The sequence below is a fragment of the Pseudonaja textilis genome, chromosome 3 (assembly GCF_049901715.1).
Source record: "Pseudonaja textilis isolate UNSWEBS1 chromosome 3, rPseTex1.2, whole genome shotgun sequence".
In the NCBI taxonomy this organism is placed as follows: Eukaryota; Metazoa; Chordata; class Lepidosauria; order Squamata; family Elapidae; genus Pseudonaja; species Pseudonaja textilis.
The window spans coordinates 98,954,731-98,966,834 of record NC_141992.1 but is presented as its reverse complement, the minus strand read 5'-3'; the positions used below and the strand labels follow the sequence as shown (position 1 = coordinate 98,966,834).

At 39.0% G+C, this 12,104-nt stretch overlaps 1 protein-coding gene across 8 annotated transcripts in view; it reads left to right on the top strand.

Annotated features, from left to right (window-relative positions):
* Window positions 1–12,104, top strand: part of RASAL2 (RAS protein activator like 2) — a 242,552-nt gene that overhangs the window by 137,169 nt on the left and 93,279 nt on the right. Inside the window, exon 1 of one of the 8 annotated variants that reach the window (XM_087930467.1) lies at window positions 2,955–3,197. The exons of the other annotated variants lie outside the window; for them this stretch is intronic. Within the exon in view, the coding sequence (XP_087786593.1) occupies window positions 3,185–3,197 (13 nt within the window). The 5' untranslated portion in view covers window positions 2,955–3,184. Of the gene's footprint in view, window positions 1–2,954; window positions 3,198–12,104 lie in introns of those variants that run through there. 8 annotated transcript variants of the gene reach the window in all.

Sequence of the window (12,104 nt, the reverse complement as noted above, 5' to 3'; positions counted from 1 at the left end):
TTTTGAATTTTTGATATTTTGTGAGCTTGGTTGTTTTCCTGCAGATGTTTCATTATCCTGCTTAGTGACCATCAGTGCAAGGGGAAGGAGAGTTTACTGGTTGTTCATATGTAGTGGCTAATCTTTCCAATCTAGGTTGGGATGTGGCTCCCTCTTGATGGTCCTTTGATTAAAGTACTGTTTTTCTTATGATTGTTTATTTGGTGCTGTTTGGTGCTGATTGTTGGTTACTAAAAAGAATGTGTTTTGGAACGTTTCCTTCCTTGAGTTGCAGTTGTCTTTTAGATGATACATAGATGGGATTTACCTCTGTGGGTCCAAGCTTCTGAATATTCCCTAGCATATTTATTTTTAATTTGGTGTAGTCTAAAAGTCAACAGTTTCCAAGCTAAAAGACTAAGGAAAGTCCCTCTCTGAGGGAGAAGGGCTACTCAAAATTGTGAAAAATACATACATACATACATACATACATACATACATACATACATACATGAATATTGATAATATTTTCTGACTGTCCGTTGTTGTTTGTGGAGACTCCTGCTTTTTCTTCTTTGGTTACTCGATCTTCATATGTTTTAGAGCAATTTTGTTGGTTTGTATGCTGCAATGATGACAAGAGGTTGCTGGTTGTCTCAGAGATATTTTTGATGGGGGGGGGAGTTATTTTCATCGTTATAATGATTGTTTTACAATAGATTTTGTGACTAGGCACATTTTCAGGTCATCATATGGGTATCCACTGTGTTGGAAGATGTTATATAGATAGTCTGTTTTCTCTTTTTACATTCCTGGGTTACTACAGTGTGATATTCCTGGCTGAATAATGTTCACATACAATCTTCTTGTGGACAATTTAGTTATTGTTTTGGTAGAGAAGCACTTTGTTAGTGTGGATTGTTTTCAATAAACTTGAGTATGTAATATGTCATTGTTTCTTCTGCTGATAAAGATATTGAGGAACAGGGTAGTTTCTTATTTTTGTTCTTCTCTTGTACACTAGGTGTAAAAAAATGTATCTCAAACTCAACACTTACCCATGGTCACATGATCAAAATTCAAGCATTTGGCAACTGGCATATATTTATGGCAGTTGCAATGTCAGAGGGTCATGTGATCACCATTTGTATCCTTCCCAGCTGGTCTCTGACAAGAAAAGTCAATGGGAGAAGCCAGATTTGTTTCTTGACCGTATGATTCATTTAACTGCATTGATTTGCTGAATGACTGTAGCAAAAAAGGTCATAAAATGGGACAAAGCTCACTTAACAACTTCCTTGCTTAGCAGTGGAAATTTGGGGCTCAGTTGTGATCATAATTCCAAAGACTACCTCTACTAAAATTCCCTTGTCTATCTGTTTATAATCTTCAATTGGTGCAAACAATGTATTGTAGCACAAAAACTTTTGAATCGAAGTACCTCAGATCCACTAACTTACAAAATCTAGGACTCATTACTCCTGTAAAATTGCAATTTTAAGGATCTTCACACCAACCGTATATGCAAAGTTACGACTGCTGTACCGTTGCCTCAGTTAGCCACTCTCATATGATAGTGATTTCCAGTGCTCCCTGCCAAGTTCCCACAACCGGTCGATAGGAAAGCTGGTAGAAAGTTTGAAGTTGCTCTTGTTGCTATGCTTTTGTGTCTGTACATGTCCCCCTGTTTCTTTGTTTAGGTAAGGAAATATCACTGAAAGGGTGATTCGGTGACTAAAGTGTTGCCTAGCTCATTTATGGAATGATGGAACTGAAAAGGGTCATCAAATCCTACCCTTTCATAACTGCAGGAATGCATATTCAAACAACAAAAAGATATTATGTAGTATGAAGTTAATGTACTATGAATGAGACCTTGTCATGTCATTTGTTTGTTTATTTAGCAAATGTATATAGCTGCCCATATCTCATATATGTGAAATTCCATGTCTTACATTTCATACTGAGAGGTCAGATATCCTGAACTTTTTTGAAAGGAAGGCAGATCAAGCATCCCAATTGCTTTGATTTCCCTGGTTAGCTTTACAGGAGGGCAAACTCAACATTCAGAGCCTGCCCTGAAGCTTTGTAGTAGTGGATTTCCCTTGTGAGCAATAGAAGCTCAATTTATCAAAGCTGCTATCCCTGTTTCTAGAAGGGGGAGAAGAAATCTGAGGACTGTTGTAAAATCAGCAAGGGAATAGGATTTTCCCTCTAACCTCAGCAAAGATTCAGACCCTGCCGGAGCATAAATCTCATGTCTTCAGCTCATGGTTAATTGTAGCAGCAAAACATAGAGCTATTCTTATCTGTGGCTTAAGAGGGAGTTTTGGCTGTTCTCTTTGGCAGCTCTGGGTGGACAGGTGGGAACTAAAATCAAACAGTGGCATTCTTAAAATTGTTCAAACTTGATGAACAGCTCCCTGCAGTGCTTTTATCATGTCTTCGTGTCAGCGCATTAAAGCAAATGGAATGAGTACTATTTCAGTGACTGCAATTTGTTTTTATTCTCAGACTGCCTGAGAATTCAACCTCAGAGCAAGCAGAGAAGGTTGGTTTGGTTGGAATTTCTGCTACTGGGGGAGGGAACATGGGACTTTGTTATTAATGGTTTCCTTTAATAACAAAAAGTGCATATAGAAAACTAATTTTGTCATTGCTTCATGTTTCATAAAAACCTTTGATATAAGTTTGCCACCTTCTTTGAACATCTCCTATTCTTTTTTCTTTTCTTTTTAATCTTTGGTACGCCTACTCAGTTCAGATTTGAGGAGGTGGCACCGATGCCTTGGGAATGGACTGGTTAAACCGAATCGTTCAAACAGTCATTCAAACTTTTTCATTCACTGTCTTCGTGTTTTCACTGCCTGGAGCCGCCTCCTGCTCACACACATGCACACACCCCTTTGGGCAAAGGAAAAGAAAACTCCGTCCCTATTAGTTTGATTCTGTACACACAGACAGACGCCCAGGGATTCCAGCGTGCTCCCAGCAGTGGCAGAGAATGCGAGCCAGAGAAAGGGCAGCTATTGTTGAACTGCTTTAAGAAGCCAAGACAGAGAACACGGAGGCCGGGCCTTTGTTTTGGTGCTGGCCTTTCTGCATTCCCAGGCAGAGGATGGACAAGGAGCACATGGTTGCTGAAAGTGGTGCTGGGAGAGTGGGGCTGGCAGGAGCATGACAGAGGCATTGGGAAGTTCACGAGATGGAGGATTCAGGTAAAGTCCCTTTCAGCCACTATTGCCGCCCCAGGAAAATTGGGACCCACAAAGAGCGGGACAGTAGTTTTGACAAAGTGATTAAGAAGTTGGTGAGTGGTGTTTTGTTCCTTCTAGGGCAGGGGATTGGGAGGGGGAAGGCCAAGTGCTATTCTCTAATATCTGACTTGTGAAGCACAGAAAGTTTTTTCTTATGGCGAAGGGTCAGGGGAATATTTGAGCTATCTTTGTGTTTCTCTTTCAGTTTTGTGGCTCCTTTTTTACCTTATTTTTTCCAGGAGAAAAGGAAAGCGGGGAAAGTTCCCCCTTTGGGGGATCAAATTGTGTTGGAGCAAATGTACCAACATAATGTTTCACAGACATAGAACATTCTGAACATTAGAAATTACAGTGTACATTCTCGGTGGCTTAGATTGTGAACCCAAGCAAGTCATCTTGCTTTAAAAGTGATACATTCACCCCCAACATTACCTCTCCAATATTGCAGGTTGTTTAGAATTCTGACATAGTTCAGTCCTGTGTGGGTCTGTTCACAGGTGAAACTTGTTCAGTTGTAACTGATGCCTGGGAAAAGATATAGGATTGCAGTCTTGAGACAGCTCTTATTCTGTCTGTAACTTGATTAAGCAAGCTGTAAATGAATACAATGTAAGACTGAAAGAGAACAACTTCTTTGGCTCTGTCATTAAAGAGCGAATTTTCTTAAAACCTGCTGGGACAAGTAATTGTGCTTAATTAGTCCACCACATTTAAGACACATTTAAAACCCCAACCCTTATACTGGCTTGGATTTAAAATTAACTATTTCCTCCCCATCTCGCCCACCCCCTCAAAACAGGGATGATTAACTTGTAATCAGCCTTGAATTGTAACGAACAAAACTTCCTGTTATGGAACTGGGGGGGGGGAATCCCGAAGCTGGATATAAAAACAAAGAACTTCAATTTCTTGTTTTAAAATAGTTGCAAAGTCATGGTGTTATTAGCAGATATGTCTCTCTGTGTGTGTGTGTGTGTGTATTTAAAGTAAAAAGTATACTTCTTGAAATACAAGACCCCCTCTCATGGGGAGAAATTGGGAAATTTGAAAAGGAGAAAGAAACCCTGCAAAGGGGAATCTTTTTGCAGCCATGTCTTTCCTGTTCTAGACAGTCATGAAAAATATGGCATGTGAGTAAGCTCTTAATAAGGCCTTTTACCCCTCTTTTAATGAAGCCTTTTGCCACTCATGAAGTTGATGTTATTATTATTCATATAGTGAATTCCTGTCTGCTCCCCTATTCCAGAACCATGTGTAGTGTTTCTCTTTGGTGTTCTTCAACCTGCTGCTGGGTTTGGTTGTTCTGTACCATTGGTCTCTACCATCCAGGCTCCTGTCTGCTGTTTTCTTTGGCCGCCTCTTTAGTTGGAAGTTTTCCATAATTCTCTTTCTCCCTTCAAATTCCTCCTTAAACCCCATCTTTCTGTGCAGTGATTTGCTAAACCCCACGCATTATTGAAATGAAATGGAATGCCTATTCTTCCTGGTTTAGCTTCTTTTGTTTCCTTTCCTCTGAAGTTTTTTTCCATGGCAAATGTAAGATTGTATGCTCTTCAAGGCAAAAAAGTATCAGGAACAAGTGACATTTTTTTCATTTGTTCCTAAGCTTCATGTACTACAATATGAATACAATGACTCCCATCCCTCTATCAAAAATAAGTTCCTGCTAAGTTCCTGCAGGCCTCTGGCATGTAAGCCTAAAATCAGTTAATATATACTTGCACAGCCCAGTGGAGTTACTGAGACAAAAAGTGACATCTTCAAAATAGCCATTCATTTTTCTTTTATTAGAGTTATTAACCAAAATTAGATAGTTGGGATAGAGGAAGGACCATTATTTCTGTCTTGTCATAAGCCAAGATTTCTCCAACAAGATGGTGAGCTGCTCTGCATCTTTGAAGGGTGAATAATACTACTCAACTTTTTCAACATTTTGTAGTAATATTAGAAGCACAGAGAGGAGAACTTAGGGTATGTTCACTAGCGCATTCAAACAATATAGTATGCTGGGGCAGCATCTTATGCAAGGATGCGATGTGAACTGAAAAGAGACAGTACAAAATAAATGTACATTGTGGAGCATTATTGTAATGCTAGAAATTTTGCTTATATAAATCTCATATAAAAACTTTTGTTTTCTGATAAGATGAAGCCATGTTACCATGGTAGCCATTTTGTAAATGAGAAAGCTCTTCCCTGTATCAACTTCCATTGTCAGAATATTTTCTTAAGATGCTAAATATATCTAATGAAGTGCATGAGGTTGGGTCCTGAATCAGTCAGAAATTGTGCGAAATCTACCTTGCATTATCTAAAAATGTTTCTGAGATTTTAGGGATAATTTGCTTCATAAAATTATGGAATAAATTATCACAACAGAACATACAGTCCTAAGGAGAAATAGTAAACCGCAGAATACTATCTAGATACTTTTTGTTATATGATATATAGAATAATGACAGGCAGTGAGGCATTGTCTCAGAATCCATACATTTGCTCTAAAAAGTAGGCTACAATATTCTAATATGAAGAAAATAATGGCTTCCCTGAGGCTGACCACTGTATTTGTGACTGAAATGAAATTTGAAGCAGGGACTTTAATAACCAGTGTGCCATTCTGTGTTGAAAATTCCATTTTTCTTTGCAATTTTTTCAGACTTGATATATTTTCCATCCTATGTATATTAATTTATTTATACAACTCTAAAATGTGAATAATTGCAATAATAAAATAGCAACACTTATCAAATCTTGTAACAATTTGCATGTATAATTAGACTAATAAGCTACCAGAACAAATAGTGCATTCGTATTTTCATAGTTACACTGAAGACAGGACTTTACAAATACAAGCTTGTTGTGAATTACAGTAATAAGGCAGGGGTTCACACCACAGTAGAGTTACCATCATCTTGCTTTTTTGACATACCCCAGGTCGATGTTCCTGGCCACACATAATATTTTTGTGTTATAATTTAAATAAGTTAGAACTTTTTAAATTTTTATTGTGATAATGTTTTTCTCTTACTAGTCAATGTGCAGAGTGTGAAGCCCAAAAAATGTTATGGCATCTGAAACACTAATTAACTTTTATAAGTTTTCTTTTAATCACATCCCCTTCATCAGTGCCATTCAATTAAACTAACTGTTATCCACAAAAATTCATGTATTTAACATAGAAAGTTGTTGTGGCTCCGGGCTTGGATTCAGCTCCTGTGACTGATATGAGTTCAAGTGAGGAGGTCATGGCAGAAAAATATGAGCCGGCCTGGCTTAGTGATTGGACTGATAACCAGGATGAGGAGATAGACGTGACAAAGGACGACAGACCTGATGTATTAGAATTGTCAGGACCTTTGACCTCCTCTGGTTCCTTATCTGATCAACAGCCGGGAATGGCTGACAGGGAAGTTTTGAGAGAGTCTTCTAGTGGAGATGAGAACTTGGAAAATTTGTGGTTAAATGTAAAAAATAGAAGACGGTTGAGAAGGCAAAATCAGCTGGAGCGAATGAGGAGAGCGAGTCAGTAAATTAGCACGTTGCCTCAATGAGTATAAAAGGACACAGTTGGGCTGGTACATTTTGCCCTGAACAAAATGACTATTTGAGTGAGGACGTTACAGCAAGAAGCTCTGAGACTGGAGATTTATTGCCAGGACTGGTTTGCCGGACAGAGTAAAGATTTATGCTGTGGTTTCTGCCAGCCGTTATCTTGTAAGACTTCTTTCTGTTTGATTTAATTGTGAAATGGCTGCTTTCTGTTTTGTTCGTTTGAATTTTGAAGGGGAGTCATAACAGAAAGTGTTGCTTATATTTGTATATAGATGCACAATATTTATATTAAAAAAGCTCTGTGCCAGAACCATAATGGTATCTTTATTTTGAGCCACACTTGGGTAAAGATTCTTGTTACAGTTTTAACAATATTGTTCTACATTTTATTAGTCCGTTTTCCCTCTCCTTCCTCAACTAACTTCATGTGAAACTGAAGTAATTGTACTTTTTTCCCCTAATATACATATATATGTTTGAAATGAAGAGAAACTAACCAGTTTGGTAAAAAGACAGATAATCCACATTTATAATCCAAAACTGTTGACAGACTTTTTGTTACTTCTGTTTTGTAGGTAATTTAAATCTTCCTACTGGATTCTTTTAATTTCTTCCAAGTCAGAAAGCAATTTGATGCCACAGTAATCCAAATTGTATGGCATGCCTATACTTCTTTTGAAATTCCAGAATGACCTTTTGTAAAATGAGAATACCTACGGCTGGAAGTGACAAGTACCTGCCTGTCCACCTGATTAATTCAAATTGTGCAGGAATGTTTCAGCCTTCAGTTTCTCATGTGAAGTAGTGCTGATTCCTTTGATAGTTGAAGTTATTTAATGTCATTTATCCCACGTTTAAGTCCATCTGTCATTCATTATCATACAGATGATTATAAGTAGTAGTCAGCAGATACATTGATTATTTAAAAAAAGAGTTACAGAAAGTATGTCTGCCTTTTCAATCTCCATCAAGCTATATTAATGTGAAGTATCAATCAAGATCATTTAATGTACTGCCCTGAGCAAAACATGATGTACTGCCAAGTAGACAACCAACAGGAAGCTGCAGTCAGTCCATCAATTTGTGATCTGAATCAGCCGACTAGTGTTCTGGAATCAGCCATTCAGGAAAATATTGCTCTCTCATACATTAATAGTTAGTTTTTTTATACTGTTCTGAATTCCCTAGTCTCTCTGTATTGTTCCCATGCATGCGTATATAAAATGGCTAGCAACAGAAAATGTCTCACCTAAGATTACATGATGAGCCTATGGCAGTATTAAAGTTAAAGGGCAATAGAGAATTCCCCATGAAAAGCCAAAGAATTGAAACATAGCAGTTCCAAAGAAAAAGTAACAATACTTTTAAACACAGATAGGCCACTCCATTGGAATTGGAGAGGAGGTGTTTTCATTCTCTTGGACACTGCTGATTAGGGTATTATTATTTCCAGGTGAAGCATTGGACACTGCTGATTAGGGTATTATTATTTCCACTTAGTATGCATAACATGCAAATTTTTGCTAGATAGCTGCCTCTCTTTCAGGATGAAGCATGTACTGGAATGAACTTAAGAAAATGAGAAGTAGTTAACTTGTGTTGACAAGCTGTGGGCTAATACAGGAATTATACCATTGGATATTTTAGCAAAGCAGTAAGGTAAGACACAATTACAAGAAATAAGTCGTGCCTAACAGCATCAAAGGATAAAAAGAGCCAGTTTGACGTGGTGGTTAACATATCAGTTGTGCCCTAACTTGGGCTTTAAGTTTGTAAGGTGCCAGTCACTTTGGGCCAGTCAGTCAGTCACAGCTCTAGAAAGCAGGCAATGCCAAGGCACTTTTGAAATCCTGCCAAGAAAATTGCAGGGACCAGTCCAGCCATTGCTGGAAGTCAAGGCTGACTTAAAGGTACCATAAAAACAAATGTAGTTTTGTGATCTATGACATTTGAGAACAGCTTTACTTTTCTGATGGACTACTCTGCTTTACAGAAGTAATAACTTAATTTCTGCCAAACAGATGCAGCTAGACCAATCATAACATTGCATAAGAGGAAATCTGTATCCTGTGTTCCTACCCATTTCTGATTTGCTTTCCATCTGAAATGAAAAGGATGGGCCAGATTGGTGACTGACATAACATATCCCACCTTAATGCTGATAATAACTCATTGCATCTAGTAAAACTTGCTAGGTTTGCAGATGGAAGAAAAGAACACGTGCTTTGAAGAGGAACACATTTGTTTATGGGAATGTGCCAAGGAATTGTCCCAAAGGTGCTTTTTTGAAAGGCAGCTGTACTTAGTTTTTCCTTGAAAACATTTCACTTCTCATCCAAGAAATGTCTTCAATTTGTACCAAGGAGTTGTTGGGTTGGTTAGTTGATGTGAAAGCAATTAGAAGCACCCTTAGAATCATGCCACATCAGTAGGGCATTGGAGAACATGGCATATACTGTTGTTTTGTGAAACTGATCGAACATTGCAATAATATGCTGCATTTTCAGGCTTGTCCTAATTTCCAAGGCCATTCTATTATCCTTCTTTAACTAAAGTGCACAAGTGAGGTGTACAGCTTAATGTTCATGGTGTAGTTTTATTTTCTTACGATAAAGAAGAAAGTAATTGCTATGATGCAGACCTCCAAAAATCTTGTCAGTTGTTTTATATGTAGACATTCTGAGCTTTGGCTGCCAAACCTGGTAACTTGGTTGGAGTGAGAAGAAATATGCTAAATTAATACTTTCCTTCAGTCTCAATTAGCTTTAGACATTTTAACACATATTGTTTCAATAATATGAAAAAATTATTACAGTTAGTCAGGGAAGACACTTTGGACTAGTTTGAGTCAGTTCCATGGCTCCATTTTTTGTGGCTTCATAATGCTTAAAAAGATAATGCACTTTATTATAGTTTCACTCCTGCTTTTTGTGCACACAAAGCGTCTCTTGCATGGCTGTCAAGGCTCTAGTGTTTGCATGCATTATGAATGATCATGCTACTAGAATGCATTATAAAATGCTTATACGCAAACTTCTGTGAAGCTTCATTTATCAGAAATTCAACTTCTAAATCCACAGGAAAACAAAAGCTGCTTAGACTACTAAATGTCAAGCCTGTGATATTTCTAAAAACAATCTCTGGTTATGATATACATATTGATTTTTAGACTTTTGGATATGTTTTAAGCTACATATTGATACTTTACAGTTTGAAGTTTGAGTATTTCACAGACATGGCATAGTTTTTTTCTGTGGATTCGGTTTCACATAAAGAAATCAAATGGACTTGAAGGTTCACTCCATCATCTGTTCCACTTTTCCCTGAGCATATAAATGATCAAGAGCGCCTTTGTAAATAAATTCTGAGTTGCAAGGCTGCATTGGCTATCTTGTCTTCTGGTTTGGGGAAAGTCATTCTCATTTTAACATTTTCAGTTATAAAAACATCTCCTATGACAAAATCAAAAAGAACCAACCACTATAAACTGAAAGAGAATGTGCTATAGAGACTGATCACTTGGTAGGATTTAAAAGGGAAAATAAACTATTTGTGTTTATTTTTCCACTTGATAATGACTAATTCATAATTCAGTTACATTTGGTTTAATTACCAAAAAAAAAATTGTTGCTCAACTGATCACCGTGTTCCTCATTGCCAGTACTACATAGTGCCTGTTGAGGAGGGAGATGTTTACAAATATAGTTCAGGCTTATGGAAACATATGGCCAGGGGATTTTCTTGGTGTCTTCTCCATTCTCAACTTCATCATTGAAGAAAGAAGCCACTAAGTATTCTTTGGTAGTTAAGGTTGATCCAGTTTTACATACTACCCCTTCTCATTAACTGGTGAGTTTGAGAGCATTGGCCCCAAAATTGTTACAAATGTTTGGCTCTGTATTCAAACATTATACACTGCTCAAAAAAATAAAAGGAACACAAAAATAAGACATCCTAGATCTGAATGAATGAAATATTCTTATTAAATACTTTGTTCATTACATAGTTGAATGTGCTGACAACAAAATCACACAAACATTATCAATGGAATCAATTTAGCAACCCATGGAGGTCTGGATTTGGAGTTACACTCAAAATTAAAGTGGAAAAAAACACTACAGGCTGATCCAACTTTGATGTAATGTCCTTAAAACAAGTCAAAATGAGGCTCAGTAGTGTGTGTGGCCTCCACGTGCCTATATGACCTCCCTACAACACCTCGGCATGCTCCTGATGAGGTGGCGGATGGTCTCCTGAGGGACCTCCTCCCACACCTGGACTAAAGCATCCCCCAACTCCTGGACACTCTGTGGTACAATGTGACATTGATGGATGGAGTGAGACATGATGTCCCAGATGTGCTCAATGGGATTCAGGTCTGGGGAATGGGTGGGCCAGTCCATAGCATCAATGCCTTTGTCTTGCAGGAACTGCTGACACATTCCAGCCACATGAAGTCTAGCATTGTCTTGCGTTAGGAGGAACCCAGGGCCAACCGCACCAGCATATGGTCTCATAAGGGGTCTGAGGATCTCATCTCGGTACCTAATGGCAGTCAGGCTACCTCTGGTGAGCACATGGAGGACTGTGCGGCCCCCTAAAGAAATGTCACCCCACACCATTACTGACCCACTGCCAAACCGGTCATGTTGGAGGATGTTGCAGGCAGCAGAACATTCTGCATGGCATCTCCAGACCCTGTCACGTCTGCACATGTGCTCAGTGTGAACCTGCTTTCATCTGTGAAGAGCACAGGGTGCCAGTGGTGAATTTGCCAATCTTGGTGTTCTCTGGCAAATGCCAAACATCCTGCACGGTGTTGGGCTGTAAGCACAACCCCCACCTGTGAATGTTGAGCCCTCATACCATCCTCATGGAATCTGTTTCTGACCATTTGAGCAGGCACATGCACATTTGTGGCCCACTGGAGGTCATTTTGCAGGGCTCTGGCAGTGCTCCTCCTGTCCCTCCTTGCACAAAGGTGGAGGTAGTGGTCATGATGCTGGGTTATTGCCCTCCTACGGCCTGCTCCACATCTCCTGATGTACTGGTCAGTCTCCTGGTAGCGCCTCCATGCTCTGGGCACTACGCTGACAGACACAGCAAACCTTCTTGCCACAGCTCGCATTGTTGTGTCATCCTGGATGAGCTGCACTACCTGAGCCACTTGTGTGGGTTGTAGACTCCGTCTCATGCTACCACTAGAGTGAAAGCACCGCCAGCATTCAAAAGTGACCAAACCATCAGCCAGAAAGTATAGGAACTGAGAAGTGGTCTCTGGTCACCACCTGCAGAACCACTCCTTTATTGGGGATG